Here is a 24,353-nt window from a genome sequence, read left to right as displayed (position 1 = left end):
TTAGGAAAATGCTGGAGCAGTGTATGAGCCTGCTGAATGATTTGGATGGTGGTGAGGAGTTTGATTAGGAAATGTGGGAGCAGGTCACTGGTTCTTTCTCTTTTGCGCCATTTTTTGGTGCCTGGGGGAAATCTGGAGTCCTAGCCCAACTGTGCCAGAATTTTAGGTATGGCCTCTGAAGCCAGTGGAACAAATGTGCCATCACATACATAGTTCATGATGCTCTCATTAGCATGTCCTAGAGAAGTGAAGATCTTACCATCTCTAGACACAAGAGGGCACTCTAAACAGACAGGGTAGGGGGACAGTGCAAAAAGGGAAGGAGGAAGGGAAAGCCGCCGGAGGGTGAAGCTCTCAGTCAAAGGTGGTGTCGAATTTAGGCATCTGCCTGTCTGGTCACTCTCTCAGTTCCCCCTTCTCCATGGCCCCCTCCCGCATCCCAGTTGCCCCAGGAAAAAGAACTGACCGGGGCCTAGATTCCCTCGTCTCATGATTACATTGAAATCGAGGCTCAGTTCTAGGCTTTCAGAGTCACGGTTCCCAAATCTCTTAACTTTGGCAAAAATCTGCAGGTCGCTTTTGGTCTGGTAACTTTTCCCATTAACCTCATTTGGTGTCGCTTCCCTAGGAATATTTAATTAGAATCCCTTTTTCTGATGCCAGCAGAATTGAACTACTTGTGAACTGAGATTTAAAGTGGCTATGTTATGTTTCTAGTTTCTTCCCTCGGACTCCTGTACATCTTTTATTGAGGGTGAATTTTGCATGACTTGTGTTTAACTCTCTAAGCCTTGCTGTATTCAGCACCCCTCGGAGAGGCTCATTGGGACAGAGCTGAAGTAGGCAGAGGTTCTCAAACGGAATATAAATTCGCAATGTAATGGGAACCCAACAGGGAGGTTTGAATTTCACAGATGGAGTCCTGGTACAATGTAGGTGAGTTTTGAAGTTATTCAATCTTCATGGGTATTAAAATGTTTTAACCTCTACTAGAGAAATGTCTAAGAGTGAGGAATCTATTCTTCCAGCTCTTGTGCATTAACTATAGACAGGAGAGTGCTTGTGCCTGTGGGTTTTTTTTTTAAAGGAATTTGAAACATTTTCAAGGAATGGCGGTCTCCTACCCAGCTAAGATCACAATGGTTGCACGTGAATAGATGTAGTATGGTATTTAAATGGCCTGACTTGGCACTATAATATTGAAATTACCGTTTCAAACATGCAAATTAGTAAAGGCTCACATGCCCGAGGCCTCATAAGAAAGGCAAAATCTAGGAAAAACCAAAATTAGGTCTGAACACTTTTTAGCACTCTTTTTGGTTTCTTTTCTGTGACCTGGGCGCATTTGTAATGTGCTTGGAAATGTGTTCTTGCCAGTGAGGCAGTCCAGGCTGAGAGTGGTTGGGGCGGACGCCAACGAAGGAAGATGCACCCCTGAGCTGGAAAACCCGGTGTTTTTCTGTTGCAAGAATTATTTGACTCATCTTTAAAGCTGTCACATATACACTGACATTTTTCAGTGGCAGGCCAAATCTTGCTACACAAAATTTGTGCAAAGTCCTTCTGTCTTGTAAAATATAAATTCAGGGCCTCAGATGGAGTAAACAGGGATTGCAGTCCTGCACATTTATCTTTCTTATTTGAACGAACAACTCTTCCTTCCTTCCTGGAATGTGACTTAACATTTAAAATTCCTATTAAATCTCTGGGTACACCCAGAGACCTCAGAAAGCTCTCTAAGGAGAAAGCAAACATCCTCCTGCGCTTGGCAAAAGAAACGGATGCTTGCGTGGCGAGTAGGCTGAGCTGCTCGGGGCCGCTGTGTGCAAGAGAACCACTGAAGCTGGTTGCCAGAAAAAATGTTAATGTTGAGCTGAAAATCAGCATGTGCACTTGAAAGAGGCCAACCAATCTGTAGGACACAGGGAAGGTGATGGAGGCAGGGCCCACACTGAGCTGCCCTGCAGTCAAAGATAGGGGATTTGGGGTTCTTTGGGGCTTGGGCTCCCCAGCATCCATTCTCCCTTCCTGAGGAAACCATAGCCCTTCCCACAGGGCCCCTGTGCTTCTGGGGAGCTGGCCACACCCCAGCTCCAGGGCTGGGATCTGATCAGTCTACACTAATTAGTACATCTTATCTGCTGCTCCCGCCCCCATTTTGGTGATTGGTGTAGTGACAAGCCTGCCAGCAATCTGGGCCAATGATTTTCAAGAGCCTCGCAGAGAGTGTTTTTGCAGGGACTTCTGACAAGGACACTTGCTCCACGGGGATGCTACCTGGAGAGCCTCTCTTTTCTTCTGGACAGTGCAGGGGATGGACTTGAATCCGAGAAGCAAGGTAGCTATTTGCCATCACTCTGAACACAATGTCAGCCTAAGGAGGAAGGAGAGCTGAGCTAATCAAGAGAAATGAGCTGGAGTCCTGACCAAATTGGACCCAAGGCGTACTTTGTTGCTGGACTTTTCAGTCACTGAACCAATAAATTGTCTTTATTGTTTAAACGAGCCTGGGCTGAGCTTTATGTTTCTTGCAACCAAGATTTCCGAACTCCCACATGGTGTCTAGGATGGTTGGGGTGCATACCCACCTATATGTGGGCAACGTACTGGCCAGAGCCATTGTGAGGCCTTGTTTTTTTCTGAAGAAGTACTTGTCCCAAGAGCAAGAGTATTGCGGAGAGCTCTGTGCCACAATCGCTCGAGTTTCCGCGGAAGTCCTACACTGAACAGTAAAGTGGGCATCGGTAAGAAAAGCAAGCCAGGTGTCAAATGCAGCATATTTTAATTTGTTTCAAATAAAGCAATATATGTATATATATTTTTTTCAGAAAAACACCAGATGTTAAATTCTACAAAAGCGCATGTGTCTTCAGCAGATCACGTTTGTCTGATCAGCAAGAATTTTTCTTTTCCCACATTAACTCTCTAAAGACAAGCGGTGGACTGACATCACCATTACGACACAGGCTGCTACCCAGCCTCTGCTCTCTGGCCACACCTTGCTTTTCCTCACAAACGAGTAAATACCGCCTGGCTAAAATGCTGCAATGTCTCGATGAGAAAAAGCGTCAACAGATCAAGCAAAGCCATGAAAGTTATGAAAGCAAGCTAGAGCTGATTACGAGAGTTAGTAAAAATGATTAAGAGAGGGTGACACAACCATACAGGGTTTGTATACTCTGATTGACTCTCTTTTGGCAGCGAATTGGGTCAGCACCTCGGGCAGGGAACCAAAACTGAGAGAAAACTGCTTTTTCTTTTCCTTCCCTCCTAGCTCAGGCCACCAATGTCACAGCCGGGACTGAGAGGACCGCAGCATCCGTGGAAACTTCTATTCTCGTGGGGCAGAGATTGCACTGTGAAACCCTAGCGACGTTACCCCGGAAAGGCCTGGCCTCCGAGCTGTCTCCGGTGTGCCTTCGCCGGGGCTTCTCCGAATGGGCTGCGGCCTCGGGGGTCTTTGTCCCCAAGGGGGCTTCTTGGCTTTTGGCGCCGCCTTTGTTTTTGGGACGGTAGCCATTGTGTGGCTGTCTTCTGTGTTCGTGGCGGTTGCTGCCCTTTGTCATCGGATCGGCTTCATTTCCACTGCCCTGCGGCTTGGCAGACCCGTTTAGCCTGTTGTTATGGTACTGGGGATTAAATCTTCGTCTTTGGCTAGAAGACCCATTCTGCCAAAACAAGAAAAGAGATAGGTATTAGAGGCCAATGAACCCCAGGGGACATCAGGGAAACCAAACCTCTAAGCCACAGGTAAGCTTTTGCATACCCTAGAGGAATATGTCAACATGCCAATGGGGTCAAGCTGATACAATCCTCAAGCTTAAAAGAACAGTGGACTGTCTTGTAAGCGGAACTCCAAGGAAATCACCGAGAGGAGGAGAGGTTTCAGAAGTCTAAGAGAGACAATTCCAGAACCAAATAAACCCCATAAAGTACGCCTAAAATATAATGGAATGAAACGTTAACACAGAGGCAGGGCAATGATGATTCTCTACCATGAAAATTTCTTGGACCTTCTAAATAGATTATGTATATGAATTCTCGTTATATATATAAGAAAAATGTAAAATTCTGCTTAAAATTTAGCTTGTGAGTTCTCTTCTCTAAAGCAGTTTTTCTACTTTCATCTCAAAACAAATACCATAGCTTAGAAATATTATCTTGGTAAATACAAGGATGGGGTCTATCTGGTAGATCCTGGCAGGACATAGAGGTGACGTTATTTTCCTACAGGTGATTAGTTCTTCTTCTAAACTTTTTGTAGTTCTCAGCCAACACGAGTTCTGAAGCATCACCCTGGAAAACTGGCAACCTTCAACAAATCAGCAGCCAAGAACATAAATGGAAGAGTAGAGAGGAAGCAATGGTCCGCATGTCTGTCCCTGTACAAGGGAAGGATATCTGAACCCCTTGAGGTCCACAAGAGTCAACATTCACAGAGTGCTTGAAGCGTGCCAGGCCTCCCGCAAGGGACCATCTCGTGCGTCATCACACTCACCCTTTAAGATAGTTGCTATTATTTGCTTCATTTTATAGATGAGGATAATGAACTTAAGGGACTTGCCCAAGGTCTACAGTTAGAAAATGACAGAGCCATTCTCACTTCGCGCATGGTCTCCTGACAAGATTCATAAATAGGTTGTTCCATGAACAGAGATCTTTATTGAAAATCAAATTTCTATTATTAAAATGTGTGATTTTATGACTTACAAACATATAAAGTTCTAAATTGGTGCTTTGTGACTGGACAGTAGAGGTTTAGGGCAAACCCACCCCTAATCATTCAGGCCCCAGGGCAAGAGTACAAAGGTAGGCCCATAAACCGCATGACTGAATACTGTCTCTTCCCTGCTCTGACTCCTTCCCACATTGTGAGTGGGCCTTGCACACATGAATATGGACCCCCTAGCCTGCACACTTAAGCTTCATCCTCACCCCCCACAAATAATCCTCCCTCTGGACCTAGGGATGTGCACACTGGCAGTATGGTTGGCTCTCAGGGTGCTATATCCAGGGAAGTGGCCCAAACAGACCCTGAGAGTAGGCTTTGGGCCATCTGGGACTAGAATTCCAGGATCTGGAGTATTTGGAGCACTTTCCAGAAGGGAAAGTACAGATTCTGAGTAATGACATCTCAGTCTTGCTCCATCTGGAGGGCTGTGGCTGGGAGAGGGCCAGGAGGGGTTACTCCAAAGCGAAGGGCCTGCCCCAAGGGCCCTTCTTGTCTGGGTCTGCAGCACTCTGGCTTCCATATGGAAGTATATTTCTGTTTCAATGAGCCATTGCCTGAAATGCTTTATTGGAAATGGTAACCGTGAGCTGGAAAAGTATCTATGTAGATCGCATTTAATTTGGCTTCTTTTGTTTTTAGAGAAGTGAAAGGGAAACCCGGCCTAAATTTTAGACTTACTTTTCGTATGGGGTTTAATAATGACCAAAGAACAAAAGCTGTGAAGATGTGTTTAGATGACAAGTAAAACAGATCCGATTATGATCTTTAGCCCATGAATATATGAAATGCTCCTTGTCAAAGTGCTGTTTTAATGTTGGGAAAGACATCTGGGCCCAGAGAAATGCCTGTCTGTGTCATTCATAACCCTAGACCACAGAATCCAACAGGGCACTTGCTAGAAAACCAGGATTTTGGAATGCTTTAAAAACGTCTCTTTATTTGAGCTCTCTTTCTTAGAGACCATGAAAGGTGTCTTTATAGCATGCCCAACATCTGTATCATCAAGTCCCATGTCTTGTTCGTCCTCTGACGATAAGGGGGAAATCACTTCTCAGGCATATAGTGGAGGAACAGAAGGAAAGAAGGTGACCTTTGGACACTCATATTTTTAGGTGCTATGGCAGAGAGGAATTAATAATGTCACTTTGAAATATATTCTCTTTACCAAAAGCCCAAAAGAAGAGAGGGAAGTTTGAACTAAGTTTGGCCTCTTACTGATAAACTACACATAAATGGGAATTCAAGGGTCCAAGAGATGCCAGATTTCCTTTCACCAACAAAGCCAGTGGCCAGGTATGGAATCTTGTTCCCACGTCCGTGTGAGTCCCTTCTGCACACGGGCCAGTTACCGGGGCTTGGGGGCGGGGGGTGGCCTCAAAGGCACAAGAAGAGCTGGCTCCTCCAGGCGGACGCTGCTAATGCCAAAGTGTATGAAGGCCACCTCGTCCACCTGGGAAAGGGCCTGTGAAACGGGGATGGATGGACCAGGGGGCTTCCGTGAGGCCGGCTGGCAGACAGAGGCCTCCGACGTCAGGCAGGTAGTTTCCTCCCAGCACCGGGGTCTGCAGGACCCCCGGAGGCAGCGCACCCCGGCCTTCCCACACGGGCTCACCTGCTTATTAGCTGGCACGGCCTGGTGAGAGCTGTCGGCAGTACTGGGAAGGTTGCTCGCCATTTTTGGGTTTGTGGCTTTACCCTCCGAGGGCTTGTTGTGATTGGACGATTTTCGGGTAAAGTGACTCTGTTTCCCAGAGGTCGCTGCATGGGCGTTCAGCAGGGGCAGCAGGGAGCTGCAGGGAGTTCTTGAGGAATAGTTGTTCTTTGGGTGTGTAACTGCAACAAGAAAGCGCGTGGCATTACGGGCCGTGCCATGAACCCTCCTGCCTCAGTAACCCCTTAGCAGATGGGAGACACTGGCAGGAGCTTCAAAAAACACTGTTTTGTTTGTTTTTAGTTTTTTTTTTAAAGATGTCATTCGAAAGGGCACTTTCGTGTTTGGGAGACCAGCAGGGTTCTGTGAGAGTCACTGGACTGTGATTACAGCATAATCATCCAAGTCGGGAAACAAGAAGACGTATCTGAGCGACTGTAATATTATTCCTTAGGTGAGGAACCACAGAAGGAAGAGAGAATGAAATCTCGACGTACCCTCTCATGCCCGTGCACGAGTGTATTCTGCCTCTCGGGTTCCCCGTTCCCAAGCCCGGGCCTGCCGTCAGCTCGCTAGACCAGTGGGTGCTGCGGAGACGCAGGAGGACCGGGAGGCATGAGGACACGTGCGTGTTCTGCTGGGCGTCAGGGATTTTGTCACCCGGGGTCATGCATATTCTACAACGATGGAGCCAGGCCTGCCGGCCCCAAACATGCCCTAAAGCACTGTTCGGATTCCACGAGAGCCACATTATCTGCTTTTTCTCAACGCCATTTTCTACAGCTCCGCTGCAGATGGGCACCGATCCCAATGCCAACGTCAATGCGACTAATCACACAGATCCCAGCGGGCTGGTCTGTTCAATGTTGATGATCCCCATCCCTGCTGGTTTTGAAAGAGGTGGTCTGGGATGGGATGATTTCTGTGTGATGTTGCCGAATCAGGGCTGGAGGGAACCACTCAAGGATGAAGTTATGACCTCCCTCTCACCGCTCACCGGAATTTGACTGCCATGCTCGACAGTCAGACCTTTGAATCTTAAAATTGTCACCAAATTTTAAAAGCAATTTTCTCTGCTACCTGTGTTGGATCAGACTTCATCCTAAGGTTCTTCCAGAGGATTAGCAGTGACTAGTAAGGATCATAGAACATTAGAAATGGAAAGGACAGGGATGCATCTCTAGTCCCCGCATTTATAGGTAAGATGTGACAGCCCACTGGGGACTGTCCAAACATGGCCAGGGGGGATTTCAGTGACTCTAGTGTTCACTAGATTCAGTTTCATGGGGGGGCGGTCATTATTTCCCACATCTCAGAGATGACTCTTTTTGGTTCATTAGCTGTGGGTTTTCAGTGTGCTCTCAACAAAGCTGAGCCGGTAGGACGACTCTCTCCAACAGGGGAGGTTGTCTCCCATGTGGACCCTTGGTGTTTGGCACGGGATGGTTCGTCCCACTAGATGGCACTGGGAGTGCTCTAGAGGAAAGCGGTTGAAGCTGCACCCATCACGCCTCCTCAGCCAGTAACAGTCACTTGGCAACAGGGTCTCATTCATCACCAGGCTGAAATGGAAACTTGCACGGACAGTTAAATGTCCAACTGTGAACCGGACTGTGCTTTTTTAGAAATGGGGCAAACGCTGGGGTTTGAGAATGATAAACGGGTTGATTATGACATAAGGGAGGGAACACATAAGGAAAAAAAAAGGAAAATAATTGAAAAGAAATGCCATCAGGGGGCGCCCAGCTGGCTCGGTTGGTAGAGCATGTGAATCCTGCTCTCGGGGTTGTGAGTTCAAGCCCCATGTTATATGTAAAGATTACTTAAAAATAAAATCTTAAAAAAAAAAAAAGAAATGCAGTCAGAAAATCAGATAACTGCCAAAGATACGTGAACAAGGATGCTCACAGCGGTGTTATTTTAATGGTGAGAAAGTTGTGAGCAACCTAAATGTCCACAATCAGGCGACTGGTTACGTCAGTTATATTTATATAAATTATGAGTTAAATACGTTGACATGGAAAAATCTCAACCGTATGCTGTGAAATTATAAAAGCTAATCATATTACTATGTATTACGTAGTATAGTATAATAAATTGTAACGTAGTATCATGATAGATGTAATATATAACTTACACAAATGAAACGTGCATAAAAAGTGCGAGGGATACATAAAAGTAATGTCATGTTCTATTTAATACACTTCTCTAATTTTTAGATCAAGCTTCTCTTTTTTTATACTCAGGAAAAAACACATTTCCGACTTTGGAAAAAAAAAAAAAGTGCAGCCAAATCTCAAATTTTCAGCTGACTCTGAGGCTGTGGGTAATCCACGTCCCTCACCAGTCCTTCTTTTCCTCCTTGGGCCCGTCCTTAAAGTCATTTCACTGTTCATTCCCCCCCTCCCCCGATGGGTGGGCTGGAGTAGGAGAAAAAAAGATCAGCCAGTTTTGTTGCACATTAACTGCTCTAATTAAGGCTTAATAGCGAACAAAACTGAAGCTAATGGTTGAAGTGAAGTCTTTCATTATCTGCAGACTTCCCTCGGCAAGCACAGAGAACCGACCAGGGGAGAGGCTCAGGGCACCGCTGAGCAGCACGCATACAACAGCTGGGCCCTTTATGACTCAAGAGCCGAATGTTCCCAGACTTGTTAGGGAGACTGGCTCTCAGTGTAACAGGTCTCTGTGGAACCAGGCTATTGGAAATCAGAGAGGCAGTTTATCTGGCGGTGCTTAAGAAAAGTTTGCCGAAGATACAGACTAGTTGACCAGTTCTGTTCTGCTTCATAAATCCTGGGGATTTACCGATGGGCAGTGGCATTTGAAGACTCTAAGTTCAAATCTTGACATTTCTAGTGACTTGTGTCGTGACCTTAGATCATTAAATCTCTTCAGACTTCGCTTTAGCCCCGCTGGGGGACCGCACACCTGACGTTTCCCATGTCAACTCCAAATAGCACCGAGCTTACTCACACAGAATTATTTAGCAAGTATGCAAAACTCACTTTCTCCGCAGAGCATGATTTGGGCCTTTAGCTGTTCAATGTCACAGGAGAACCGGGCAGCTTTCCCGAGCTCTTCATCATATTTACGCTCGCTGACAAAGTGCTGCAGGAAAGAGAAGTGAAACAGGAGCCCCACGGTTACGGGAGTGACTGAGGCACACAGCAGATCCATTCACTCTGCTCTTCGGTGCCACTGACCCTGCTAAGCAGGAGCCCAGTCATGCCCGCTCTGTCCCCTGTGTGGCTGTTAAATCGGGCCTGGTTTGACCTGCCTGGAGCACGATCACCTTCTCCTTCTGGGAATATGTGAGGGGCTTGTCTTTCCCCTGCCCAAGACCTGGAGAAAACTGTGATCGGGCAAAATGTGTGTCTGGACTCACTTGCTTAACCTTGGGCACCCCTCTACCTCCTTCTAGCATGTTCTGTCCTGTTACAGATTTTGGGGTTGCATTCTGGCAGTCTTCCTAATTTGGCCAATGGCAATGGCTTGCTAAGGTATTACCCCCTCGAAAGAAGATGTGTTACCCTTCCCGATCCTAATAGGGAAGCAGAAACGCCCAAAAAGCCTTTAGTAACTGGAAAACATGATCTTGAATGGAGGAATTTCAAGTGCTGTTAAAGGAAGTGGAACAGAGATTATTTTTCATTGAAAATTAAGATCTGTGTGTAGATGACAGAGTGAGAAATACAGAAATAACTATGACTCGGTCCGTCCTGAATTTGCTACGGAGTTTACCGCACAGCAGGGGAAATGGATACCACTAAACACAATATAAGGTAGAATGTGGTAGGTGCTTGAGGAATATAAAAGGGGAAGAATTATTTCCTACTAAGGGGACTAGAGAAAGTGTTATGTGAGAAGGAGCATTCGTGCTGGAACATTAAAGAAATATATATTGATCACTTACCAGACGTGGACCAAATTCTTAACAGATAATCTCATTTTCATCTGATCACAGTATTATGAAGTCAGTACTGTCATTATCTCTACTTTATAGAGGGGGAATTGAGGTTCTAGGAATCTGATTGGAGAGTAATTTCCCCAAGGAGCTGGACTGTTTCACTCCAAAGCCTGCGTCATTAACCATCTTATGATGAGTGGGGTCTGAATAGGCAGGAAGGAAGCTTGGAGAATGAGCAGATGTCAACAGACCCGGAAGCGGGCAACTTCATATTCCTCACTTGATGTTCTAGCCAGGCGGGGCACGGAGGTTGGAACATATATAACGGAGTCCAGTTGTGGATTCTATTCTGAGGGGAAGGGTAGGCCATACTGGGGGAGATCAGATCTGCTCTGGACTATGACTCTGGCCTTAGGGTGGATGACCAGGCTGGAGGGAGACAGGGGAGGCAGAAAGACCAGGCAGGAGGACATTGCAAGGGACTGGCTGGCAGCAACAAAGACCAGATGAGAAGGGAAAGACCATTAGGACTTCTCAGGATCCTCAGAGGAGGTCCTTATCCCCAAGGGGCTCCCTTTCATGCCTAACCAGGGCAGAGGGGACTGAAGTTACTTGCCACTTTCGACCACACCCAACCACTTTTATGCCTGGATGAGCAGACAGTCCTACTTAGAAAGCAAGTAGCAACTGTGTCCTGAAAGCGCTCTAGACCCTAGAAGCTGGGTAGACACTGAGCGTGTGTGTATATGTCTGTATGTTTAGTGTACTGGGGAAAAAGAAGAGGATAAGGGAAAATGTATAAACTGTAACTCCCTGTTTTGTCGTAGATACTTGTTTTTGCCCTTCTGGTAACCATTTCTTTTTCTAATAACTGTATCCCAATGCAGTTTCAAAGATCCAGTATTGGTGGGTCTGTTAGTCAAGGCCTCCCTTGGCCCAATGGTGTCTATGATCCAAGTGAAGGCCAATCAGAATCTCCTTCTTTGGGATGTGACTCGGGTGGGGTGGCACAAAGGGAGATGACATCTGAAGGTCCCCCATTCTAATGGTGCCCTGAAGAGAGTCTGGGAATTACATCTGTCTATGTTCCCCAGGTGGCTGCCTGGGTTTCTGCCTAAGTGTAGCCTGGAGTCTTCAGATCACTTTGGTGAGCTACACTCATATTCGTTCAAATTCCACTTGTTCTTGAGGTTAGCCAGGGTCAGCTTCTATTGCTTGCAACTGTAGAGATCCAATAAATACATATCTGTGGGTGGTATTCTTAATAAAAGGGCAAGTCAGCTAGAAAAGGGTACCGGAAAGAAGTCGCTGTATATTGTGCTAGCTTTAGAATCCTTACTGTTCTACTAGGTTCATACTCACTGTGTGTTCACATGTACGAGTGTTTATATACATACACCTACATTACATATGGTGAAAATAATATCCCCCATTCCAGCTATAATACATGGTTGAATACAGTTTATTTGGGTCAGTCTCCACTGAGTAAGAAAATAGCTCATTCTTCTCCTCTGTAATAATATATCCCTTCAAACCATAGTATCCTTAAGTACAGTGATTAGTTGGTTCTTCGCCCTTCTGTATTCTCTAGTTCAACACTGTGAAAGAGAGAGCTGGGTGCATGATGTTAGATCCTCAGAGAGCAGCACTCTATGGATGCAAAACAAACAGAATGGGGCTCAGATCTCTGGCTCAGGGTTCAGGCTGTGATATTTTAGAACTGACCTTAATTTCTGCCCTGAGTTCAGCCAGCTGCATCTCTGCCATCTGACTGGCCAGATCGGTCAGTCTCTTTAGTTCTTCTGCTTTCTTCTGACGAGCAGTCAGGATCTCCACTGCCAAATAAGAAAGAATAATACGTTAGGGCCAGAGATCTAAACATATTAAATGACCTAATTTCTTGGAATCGGTTCTCCCTCCACACACTGATCGCTCTGTTGGACCACGACTATGTTTTCCAAGTTGGTTACTGAGGCGGGTTTGCCCTCGGTGCTCATGACCGATCACTCGCTTCTGTATGTCCTTATCCACCAATCCCCAAATCAAACACAGTCCCTTCGGATTCACCGTACACCCAGTCTTTTTTGTTTTCCTCACTGGCGTCTGATCTCATTTCCTTAATTTGGACTTTTCAACTTGTGCATTACTCCAAACAAGTATCACCAAAAAAAAGACGCTTGGTAAAATCCTGTCTGAATGATATCGCAAAGATAGGGAGTCCGCCAAGCAAAGACCACTCTTCTGTATGTGCTGTACTATTAAATTCTAACAGCATCAGACCCTCTGAACTTTAACACTTACTCATTTAGAGCAACTAGCTGTGTTACTGGAATATGACATAAAATTTTTACTTTATTAGCTTTTTGTGGGCTAAAAAATGCCTCTGCTTTTGATACTCTGCAGATCTGTTTCCATTTTTGCAACCAAAGAGAAGTTCCAGACCAGAGTGCCTTGTCTTTGTTTTAAGTGTCCCCCATGGAAAAATTTCAAGGGTGAGTCAAAGCCCGCTTGGACTGGATTTGTGTATACTCTTTAGCATCTGCACATGCAGAGAAGACACCAGGGAGTTTTCTGGTGCCACATTTCACACGTCTGTCTGATGACCTAAAGGTTCAAGCAAATGTAGTAGTCCACAGGTGAATTTGTGTGCGTGTGTGTTTCCCAAAAGATCATAAAGCTCAAAAGCAATACTAACACATACAGTGAGATTTAAATATGAAATTTCATCTTCCAAAAGATAGCTTTTTGTTCTCTAATTTTAAGTCACATATGACCTGCCTTCATTTCTTTTGGACAGCATTTTGAGTTATGAGAAAAAACCAGTCCATCCAACGAAGATGCTATGCATGTTGGATTCACATTCCTTTCTTGGCTGAACAAAGGTCAATTGCTTTATTAGACCAGATTCACAGCACACATGCAGAGCTAAACAATGATTTCTGACTGTAAGGGTTCTTAATTTATAAATGTCAAAAACAGTCACTTCAAACCTCCCCCCCCCAAAAAAAGTTCAAAAGCAATCAAGAGTTAAGATTTCCTGCACACTATAAACCATTCTGCAGACAGGCTGAGAAACATCATCTTTCTATGCTGATACCAATGTTGAGATGTCAACAGAATAAGTAATCTATGACTCATAAAGCCTAACTGTTTACTAAACTACTCTAATCATGCTTTGATTATTTACCAGGACTCCCCTTGCCTCCCATTTACAATTCCTTGTAGCTGAGCAGAGGCTGCTTTGTGCCTTCGTCTTACAGAATACAGAGGGGCTGGTGGAAAACGTGTCCCATGATGGTTGTGAAAAGAATCTCCATCTGAACACAGACACTATATTACTGAATGATGTCCCAGCTACCCAGCCAGATAAGAGGTCACAAAAAGCTGGCCTATTATCACGTGTGGCCATAGAGTACATACGTTTTGTTTGGTCCACATACTACTTTTACAAATTAATTGTCCACATTTGAAAATTAGGAGATTCCACTCGGAAGCTGGATTTCTGGCTTCTCTTAAAATACTGGAATTTCTGGCCACAGTTGGCCAACAGTCCCATGTGGCAACAACTGGCTACCCCTGAGTTGTTGCCCTTCATGGATGGAGCATGGCACCCAGAGTGCCATGGTCACTCCCTGCCCTGCTCGGCTCATTAATGTTTCCAGCCTGGCCCCTGTAGGCAACTCCAATCATGGCAGAGTTCTTTGTGTTAAAGTTCTTTGTGTCCACAATGCCTACGGCCTGGTACAAAGTGGGTGCCCAATATGTACGTTTGCTGAATGAGGACTGAATGAATGCGTCAGTCCATTATTTAAAAGGAATATGCCAGGCGCCTAGGTGGAGCAGTCGGGTGAGTGTCTGACTCTTGGTTTTGGCTCAGGTCATCATCTCAGGGTTGTGAGATGGAGCCCCGTGTCGGGCTCTGCGCTTGGCACAGGGTCTGCTTAAGACTCTCCCTCTCCCTCTGCCCTTCCTCTCCATGCTCTCTCTCTCTCTCTCTCTCTCTCAAATAAATAGATCTTTTTTTAAAAAAAAGGAATACACAAAGAAGGACAGAAGTTCCTTTTCTAGAAGGACCACTGAAGCATATTTAGCACTTATACCTTTGATTATATGTTTGCCATTATAATTCAACATAGGAACGGGACTAAAGTCTGCAGGATGAATAAATGATTCTTGAGCAGGAAGCTGAAACAAAGTACTTTGCTCTTGCAAACATAAAAAAGAAATTCCGAAGGCCTAGACTTGGTGAGCAGATAGTAAAGGGGTCAGCAGACCATGAATGACTACTCAGTTAAACAGATCTGACTTTTCTTAATGGATCATTTGTGGGACTGGTAACAATTAGGGATAATTGTACTTTTTGAGAAGAACTTGGGCATTCACACAAAAGATTTTGTAGAAATAGATATAAATGGGCCCTAAAATAGGAATGCAGGTGCAAGATCACCAATAAATTCTGAGTTTACCCTCATGCAAATGTGCATGAAAATGAATACTTTTGCATCAGCAAGCACTGGGATGAGTTTTACATATAGTCACATTAACATTTCAAAGCCTTTCATTATGAAAAAGCCTTAAAACTGGAGCTCTAAAGCCAATATTCTGTGGGGACACTAACATTTTCACCTCAAAAACATCAATCACAGAAACAAAAAGCAAAAACAAAACCAGATCAGATCCTAAGATTCATTGATCCTAAAATTTAAAACAGAATAATAAGTTATGTTTTGAAAGCACCATCCTTTTGGAAATCTGTAGAGGGAGACAGTTTCATACAGCTTTCATTTTCACTGCATTCAGGACTTCATTAATATTATTGAGCTACTTTTATAAACAGTATCTGGTATGCTGAAATCCATTTTCTCAATAGGATTTTGAAATTCCTTCAAGTTTTTGGAACACATTGGAAGCTTGCTCGTGTTGCAAGAACCATGGAAAATTTTAGGGCTTCTCAAATAATACTCCTTAGCAGAGGGTGGACTTGAAATCCTGGGGGGAGGAGCTGGGACACAAAGCTTGTTTCAAGCACAAAGATTCTTTGAAATCCTTTTTATGCTTGTGAGCTCTGCATTTTACCTCACAACATATCTGCGTTTCTGTTACTATGTTTTCTTCCCATATCTTCAATAAATTTGATACTCCAAGAACACACCTATTTTGGCCTTCAGTTCCCTCAAACAGAGTCTGAGACCATAGCACTGCAACATGCTTTGTTTCTTCATCTGTCAACGTAATAATCATATTACCTTGTAGGGTTATTGTGGAACTAAATGAAATAACCTACGTGACGTGTTTAGTATCATACACTAAAAAATGCTAACCTCACACATTAATAAAGTGAGATATGTTCATCTAGAATATACTTCCTTTTTTTTTTTTTTTGCAATTACTAATATTGGATCCCACAGCCTACAGACACTGAGTTAATTACAATAATTCATTTAACAAATATTATGAAGTACCTACAGTCTTCTCGGCACTATGTTAGGTGCCGTGACAGACAGAGGAGCTTATGTTATAATTGAGGAAATAGGTCTGTAACATGTACAGCAAATAGAAAATGTGGAATGTACTCTGGAGATCATAGATGAGCACGCTCAAGATGGTGGTTGGAAATTCTTAGTGGAGGGAAATTCAGTGGCTCTTTCTACCTGTGGAGACACACGCCTGTGTCACCTGAGAGATGCTGCATAGCTCCTTTGGCCTCCATTTTCTGGCGGTCCTCTGACAGAGGAGGCTGGACTGACCCCTTCGCAGGTGAGTGCTTTTCCCTTTTTGTACACATACTGTGTCAGGCACTGCCTAAGAGCCTGGCATATATTTCCACCTTCTATCTTTACAATAACCATTTGAGATAGATACTATTCTTATTCCCCCTCTTCTGATAAGTAACCTTGGACTTTGAGAAGTTTAACAAAATGGGTCAAGGTCACACAGCTGGTAAATGGGTGGAACTTGGATTTGAATTCAGTCCTGCTAGCCCCCAGTGCATGCAAAACGGCTTCCCTGGGGCTCTGGGCAGTTCTAAAACCAGGAGCCGTGGACCAATGACTGAGGTTAGGCAGACCAATCTCGCCCTTTCAGCTAGGCTAAAGCTCCCTGTGTGCAGGTCCCAAAGTGTGCTGTTCGCTGTTTAACCCAGTTTGAGACAGTTGGTAACACATAAGCAAGCACACAGTACGTGTTTATTGATTGAGTGGATTTTAAAAATGGGGATGCTCTCCAGAGATGCTCCAAATCCCACAGGTCTTGGCACCTAATATTATTGTCTCAAGAAGATAGAATGAGCATGTGAGATCTGAGGTCTATTGATAACCTTTTAGGAAGTGATGTGCTGGTAACTTTACATTTTGGTACCAGAGACACTCTTGTGTCTGTGTTGGCTGTTAACATTTTTATCAGCAGGACATGAAACTGACAACAAAGAATAAGCTACACCTGAGAAACAGGGAAAAGCCCAGATCATGTGGTAAGCAACTTTTCTGAAGGAATCAACAAACTTCGTAAGAATACAATAATTTCACAGACAGAGGGATTGTGTAACTACCTAAATATTCCACAGCCGAACCCTGAATCACGTTTCATTTTATTTAATAAAACTTGCTGAATCTGAGGTTCTCACACATTGCTTAAAGTCATTTAAAAAATTTGTGTAACAAAAATACCGATCGCTATTTTTCATAAAGTGACTACTGAATTACAGCCAAGGGCCAGGCAAGAAAAATAGAAAAAGAATGAAGAATCTGGTCGATCCTTCGTTCTGGTAAAAAGAAAGGCACAGTGGTCAAAGGGGAAGGAATTAGCTGGTTGGGGTGCAGACTGCCATTCATCCAATTAATGAGATAAAATCTGGGTGAGGATGGAGAATTTAAAATGCGCAGGAGATAAGAATTTTAAGACTAGATCCCAGCTGAAAAATATGGTCTTAGGGAAGGTTCCGTCAACGACAGCGACAGCAGACTGCATTTGATCCTAAGAGAGGGCTCAGCAGCCCCGCTGTGGCCTGGTGTTGCAGCTGACGGGGCAATCTGGTCTCACGTACAATGTTCCACCCATGAACCCCAGCCTATTCGAGAGAGTTTAAATCTGTCCTACTATCTGTTGAATAGCTTTACGACCGCTGGACAAATTTAGAACCAAAAATAAGTTTAAAGATAATACAGTAAATCCAACCCAGGGTATACTAATATTTTAAGATTGTCTGAGGGTGTTTATTATTTAAACAGGGTATTTGGGACATTAAACAGTCTCATTTGTGATTTCAACTTAAAACATGTAATTGATTTTCTTTTGAGGTGTTAAGTTGGCAGCTGTCAGCAGATTTGACTGAATTTGTAAACAGAATCGGGAGTGTTTTAAGAAAACTTCACTTAGTACATCTCTAAGTTTGAATTATTAATCTTATAAGAGCTGCTTAAAAGCTTGGAACATGTTGCTCTTAGGCTGGTGAGTTTGCCTTGTCAGGCATCTGAAGCGCTCGGAAAAAAAAATCAGACGCGTTAAATTTATAGATGTGATTCAAAATGTTAAAGGGATTTTAAGTAAAGTTTCAAATGGACTGTTTTTTTTAAGGGAATGTAATTTGTTAAACTTGAGTTAGTTGAACCTAAGAAAGAACAAGTGAAAAGGATCGTATGAGTAACATAGCAAGATACGTAAGTTGTGAAAGCATACAACTGATGTTTTATAAATTTAATTCTAAACTCAATGTCATTTTAAACCCCGTTAACTATAAGTAACCCTTTATATGCCCCCAATTTTCAATAACTCAGTTGACACCTATTCTTTGCTGAGTACCCGCTCTGCTGTGCGCTCAGTGGGGCCTGCTACTTCTATCCTCGGGCCACGTGAGGCTCCCAAGGTTTCCAGGGGCTAAGTGACTTGCCTGAGGTCACAGAGCTCATGAGCCAGGATTTCGGTGTGAATTTTAGGACCTCACTCAGAGTCCATATCACTGCCAGTCGACCTATGGGTTGCTTCTGACCAGGAGGCTCCTAACCGAACAACCATGTGTTACTTACTGGCTTCTTCTTTAACTTTATCCATTTCTGCCATTAATGAAACTTCTTTGTCAATGATGCTGGGAAGGGAAAAACAAAAACAAAAGCAAAGAATGCTTAATCAAAGAGAAACTTTTAATAAGCACTGGAAGCAAAAGAAAAATTATTGTCATTAAACAAAATACAGAATTGCCATAAATATTTCTATGTTACAATGCCAGCAGCACCCTCTGCCTTTCCAAAAATGAGGCTACACGGAAGGGATGCTCCCAAGTATTGCACAGTGACATCTGCTGATTAAATCACTGTCAGCAAATCTAAAAAAAAAAGCCTTTCAGAATTGTGCTGCTTTGAATTTAAGTTTGGGAGTATTTTTGCCCTGTGGATTCCAAAGTTCCACCACTATATGAAGAGTATTTGAAAAGCCGGCACTCAGGTGATCAAGGGCTGTGGGTCACAAATGCCTCTGTGCCTCGCTCCCCCAGACACTGGCTGGGGGGCAGGGAGGTGGGCCCATCTCTGGTGCAGGTGGCCCCGGGACCTACTTTGGGAAATAGGGCCTGGGTCAATCCATCCATGTGTTCTATAATATGAGTCTATGCCTTCTCGTTCCCCCAAAGAAGCATTCCAACTTCAAATTAACTTTTTTTCCCCCCACTATATTACTTTTTTGGTTAGTTCTTTGAAAAAGTGTAACCTTCATAAAGTAAATAATGATCTGCCCAAAAGTTCACTTCTCTCCCATCCTGACTCCTAGTTCCCCTCACAACGAACACAGCATCAGAATTCCTTTATCCGGGTGACTCTCGAACAATACCTTGAACGGTGCACGTCCTCTTATACGCATTTTTTTGGGTAAACACAATACAGTACCATAAATGTATTGTCTTTATGATTTTCTTAATAACATTTTCACTTCTCTAGCTTCCTTTATTGTAAGAACACACTATATAATACATACAACAAACAAAATGTGTGTTAATCGACCCTTTATGGTATCAGTAAGGCTTCTGGTCAGTAGGAGGCTATAAGTTAAGTTTTGGGGGAGTCAAAAGTTATATGCAGACTTTAGGCTGCGCGGGGGGGTGGGCACCCCAGTCCCCTCCCCTCCACTGCTCAAGGGTCAGCTGTATATCCTTGAACAGATTTTTAGGTATATATAAACATAGATGTGAGGTGTTCTTAAATTTTTATTTCAACCATAACTATTTCAATATATATCTCAAAAAGATAAGGACTTTTGGGATTATAACCACAGTATTACTAGAATACCTAAAAACATTAACAATAATTTAATGTTATCTGGTATCTATTCAGTGTTCAAATTTCCCTAATTGTCCCATACATATTTTTTAAAATTTTTTATTAACATATAATGTATTATTTGTTTCAGAGGTACAGGTCTGTGATTCATCAGTCTTACACAATTCACAGCGCTCACCATAGCACATACCCTCCCCCAATGTCCATCGTCCAGCCACCCCATCCCTCCCACCCCCCTCCACTCCAGCAACCCTCAGTTTGTTTCCTGAGATAAAGAGTCTCTTATGGTTTGTCTCCCCCTCTGGTTTTGACTTGTTTCATTTTTTCCCCTCCCTTCCCCTATGATCCTCTGTCTTGTTTCCCATACATATTTTTTAACAATTTGTTTGAACCAGGATCTAAATAAGTACCATCCACTGCAATTGGTTGATTGTCTATGAAATCTCTTTTCATCTCTTACCCGCCTTTGCAACTCATTTACTGAAGAAACCAGGTTGTTTGTCCTATTAAGTTGTCCAAGGTCTGAGTTTTGCTGACTGCATCTTCATGGTATTACTTAACTCATTCTTTTAATTTTCCTATGAATTTGTTATGAGATATAAAAATCTGATTAGATTCAGATTTGTTTTTATTTCAGGAAGGATACCTTATGTTATCTACTTCCATCAACAGACATATAATGACACAACACAGTTATAAATATTCCTCTTAGAAAAAAAATCAAACCTGAATGCATTCAAATTTATAGGACATACAAAGGACACCTCTATTTTTTATGATTATTAGCAGTCATTGATGATGGTTGCCTAGTTAAATAGGGTTTTAAGAAGAATGGGGATATTCAAATTCTATTACTCCTTCTTCATTTATTTACTTTGAAGTCTTCCACAAAGAGAAACTTACCCTTATCAACTATTTGGGTTAATATGTAGAGTACAATTTACATAGGTAAGCAGGATAAATGCTGGTAAATCCGTTTTCAAAACGATAATTGGTTCCTTAGCATCCCTCCAAAGTAACCAATGAGATTTTTTTGCTTGTTTGTAGTTTATGAACTCATAATTAACGTGCTTCCATACACGGCAGCAAGCATCCATAGTTATTACCTCTCTGTTCCAACAGATGTACTTTCTTTTCCTCCATCAGGTGTACTTCTAAAAACTTAAAGTGTATTGAAAATTTCTTTCCTCTTAAGAGGAGTATTTTGTAATATTCATCAGGGTAAGAATCTTTGGGCTATGTCTATAGGAGCATCCAGATGATGGAACCTGAACACCTGGGAGAGTCAGTACTGTGCACTGAGACACTCAGCTCGTTCCAACCAGGAAATCCTAATGGAAAGAACTGACGTGTCCAGTGAATGGCAAACTCTCCAGAACTGGGCACTAAGCCTAATCCATCAAGTGCAGATATCAACTGTCCCCATGACGCATATGGCTTAAGGTCACTGGATATGATCACTTTGGTGTGACAGCACATCAGGAGACCTGTACCTTATTTATTGGCATTAAATAGGTATGATGTCAATGTGGTTTTTTTTTTTTTTTTTTGATGTCAGTGTGTTTTAAATATAGGAAATACAAAAGAAGGAAGTCTTTATCCCATCTCTGTTGCAGTGTATTTGGCTCCCTTCCCTGGAGGTGTCCACTATCACCAGCTTCTTGCATTTCTTTCCAGAAACCATCTATTCATAAACCAGCATATGTTTCTTAATCATATGAAATGCTGAGTTAAGTCATGCTTGTGCCTCTGTGATTAGGAGGTATATTTACCTTCTCTGTCAAGTTCACACATGTAGCCAATAGGGGCCAAGCAATTTTTTGTTTTTGTGTTTAACAACCCTCCCAGAGAGGGCAGTTCTATGTTAGTTTAGGAAAATGAGGCTAATTGATGAGCTGTTAGAGATAAGGTGAGAACCTAGAAATCTGGAGTCAGAAGCCCCAATTACAACAATACGTTTCAGCTACTCTGTGTGAGGACATGTTTTGAATTTTTATCCCTTATAGAAAGAGAGGCAGAAGAGAGAGGGAGGAGTCAGCATGAAGGCTGGGAACTGTGCAGGGTGAGACAAAGGCGAGAGGACCTGCCGAACTTACTGGGGAAAAAGCGAAAAACCAGACAGGGGAGAAAATGATGATGGCAAGAAGAAACTCCCCCCCCCGCCCCCAAACAACTGGTAGGCTTCTAATTAGAGTCTCTGGGACCTGAAAGCATGTAAGGTACGTAGCTAAAGGAAATTCATGCACAGGATACAAGAGTGGGTGTGGTCAGCCTTCCCGAGTGGCAGCCTCCCATAGTCCTCCTACCCACCCAGTTCCCAAACAAGGCCCAGAGCCTGGAGGCTGGGAGCCCTGCACCCTGTGTGTGTGTTGGGAGGGGAGAATGGTGGAGGAAGGGGCCTTTGCTAATTTCTTTACCAGCTGCAAGATCGGGATAAATTCTTGTGATTAAATTTGTTCACATAATTATGTGCCCAGAGAGTTTACAAGATGGACATTTGGGGTATAATACATATCCCCAGGTCCAACACATCCTCAACAAAGCTGGATATTCATACAGTGGTTAGTTTTAGGCCTTCCGGGCGAGCAACAGGAGGGATGAAGGTTTTCACAATAAATTGTTAATCTGCCCACTTGAGGATGTGAAGGAGCCTGTGAAGTCGGCATCAAACCATGCTTCCATTCCTCTGGGTATTTCAAGTAAAGATTGTACTCAAGAGTCTTAGTAATGCAAGCACGGCTATGTACGACTACTTTCAAAACTCGAGTGCATAAAGGCAAGCCAGGGATCTCTGCTGAGTCCGGACCCTGCGCAGAACCGATGAACTGACTGCAAACCAGGGTTCAGTGCCAGCCTGAAGCAGCTCCCTCCGAGCCTCCCTCCGGAATCTCAAGAAGGTACACCTGAGGGTTTCTTTGGGCTTCACTTTCAAAGCGGCAGGACTGTGGAAGGGAAGAATACTGTGGGAAGTAGATACAGAGGATGAAGAGGAGGTACTAGTAAAGGTCAGACAGTGAGGAGCCAGACCAAAGGAGGGGTCAAAGAGGAAAGACTGCATCTAAGACCTTCCAAGGCCTGGTCTCACAACCAGCTCCACGAGCACGTTCGTCAGCTCCATGCGCGTTAAGTCCTACTGGATCTTCTTAGAGGTCCTGGGGCAGATACATACACTGAGTGCACCTCATGAAAAACTCTGCAGGCTGGCAAGGACAGAAGGTGCTGGGCAAAACCCTGGGATGGAGGAGTTAGCAGATATGGAGGGCAGGAAGTCTTGAGAGGAATGACATCAGAGAATTGAAAAGGCAAGGAGAAATCACAGGCAGTGTCGCAGACCACATTCCTACTGAGGAGCTTAAAGGTCACGTGTTTGCTTTTTAGGGACACCTGTGCAGACAGATGTCAGCCCTGAGTTGCTTCAAAATGAGAGCTGATCATAACTAACACATCCTGAGTGCTTACTGTGTGCTAGGCACATTAGGTAGAGCACCGGCACCTTATTGCAATGACCTTGTTTAAGCTTCATGAAACTCCAGAAGGTATGAGCTCTACTCTCTCTTCACCACAGGGCCTTAGCACATGCCCTTCTCTCTGCTGGAAGACAACCCTCCTCCCCAGCCCTGCCTTTCTTCTTTCATTAACTGTGAGTCTTCCTTCAGGTCTCCACTAAATCATCACTTTTTCAGGGAAACCCTGAGTTTTAAAAAACTTCTGTTCAACTTAATGGTCTGAGACTATTGCAGGTTGCTCAACAAGAAACTGCTCAATAGTAACGATAGCCAAATTATGGAAAGACCCCAAATGTCCATTGAGGGATGAATGGATAAAGAGATATGGTGTGTGTGTATATATTCCATATATATATATATATATATATATGGAATATTATCCAGCCATCAAAAAGAATGAAATCTTACCATTTGCAACAACATGGATGGAGCTACAGAGTATAATGCTAACCGAAATAAGTTAGGCAGAGAAAGACAAGTACCATATGATTTCACTCATATGTGGAATTTAAGAAACAAAACAGACGACCATAGAGGAAGAGGAAAAAAAAAAAGAGAAGGGGAAACAAACCATAAGAGACTCTTAACTATAGAGAACAAACTGAGGGTTGCTGGAGGGGAGCTGGACGGGGGGATGGGCTAAGTGGGTGATGGGCACTTGTGAGGAGCACTCGGTGTTATACGTAAGTGATGAATCACTAAATTCTCCTGAAACCAATATTACACTATATGTCAACTAACTAGAATTTAAATGAAAACTTGAAACATAAAAAGAAGAAAAAGAAACTGCTCAATAGTGACGTGCAGGGGAGACAACGTATTCATTTTTCTGTGGGATAACAATAATGACACTTCTTAATTGGTATACTGTAGTGCTTGCATATAAATCGTGTTTAAGCAAAAATTTATATAATTTCTGCCACTGATGGAATCTAATCATTTGAGACATAAGCTTATGAATAAAAGTGCAATGGTAATCACCAAACCACATAGGGTTTGGCTCAGAATCAAAACAGGTAGTTGATGATTCTGCACGCAAACTAGGGTGGCAATAAATTATTGAAATTTGTGTTTTCCCCCACTGATCATCAGCAATTCTTGGTTTTGAACATTTTTGCTTTGAAACAGTAATCCTCTGTACTTGACAGAAATACAGAACTCTTTATCTACTCTTTCGCTGACCACTATAAGTTTCTCTTTTTTTAAAATTTAAGGTTATTTATTTACTTATTTGAGAGCTAGAGAAAGCATGCGCAGGAGCAGGGGGAGAGGGCCAGAGGGGGAGGGGCAA

At 43.4% G+C, this 24,353-nt stretch overlaps 1 protein-coding gene across 3 annotated transcripts in view; it reads right to left on the bottom strand.

The window, feature by feature from the left end:
• Positions 1-2,450: 2,450 nt before the first annotated feature.
• The window catches only part of SPATS2L (spermatogenesis associated serine rich 2 like), a 163,422-nt gene continuing 141,519 nt past the window's right edge, over positions 2,451-24,353 (bottom strand). For all 3 annotated transcript variants that reach the window (XM_021702865.1, XM_021702863.1, XM_021702864.1), the window contains 5 exons: positions 18,315-18,373; positions 12,019-12,128; positions 9,392-9,494; positions 6,345-6,565; positions 2,451-3,668 (listed from right to left, as the gene is read on the bottom strand). In XM_021702865.1, the coding sequence (XP_021558540.1) occupies positions 3,276-3,668; positions 6,345-6,565; positions 9,392-9,494; positions 12,019-12,128; positions 18,315-18,373 (886 nt within the window). In that variant the 3' untranslated portion in view covers positions 2,451-3,275. The remainder of the gene's footprint in view (positions 3,669-6,344; positions 6,566-9,391; positions 9,495-12,018; positions 12,129-18,314; positions 18,374-24,353) is intronic.

The sequence above is a fragment of the Neomonachus schauinslandi genome, chromosome 3 (genome assembly GCF_002201575.2).
Source record: "Neomonachus schauinslandi chromosome 3, ASM220157v2, whole genome shotgun sequence".
Taxonomy (NCBI): domain Eukaryota; kingdom Metazoa; phylum Chordata; class Mammalia; order Carnivora; family Phocidae; genus Neomonachus; species Neomonachus schauinslandi.
The sequence above is the reverse complement of the archived record's forward strand: the minus strand, read 5'-3'. Positions and strand labels throughout refer to the sequence as shown.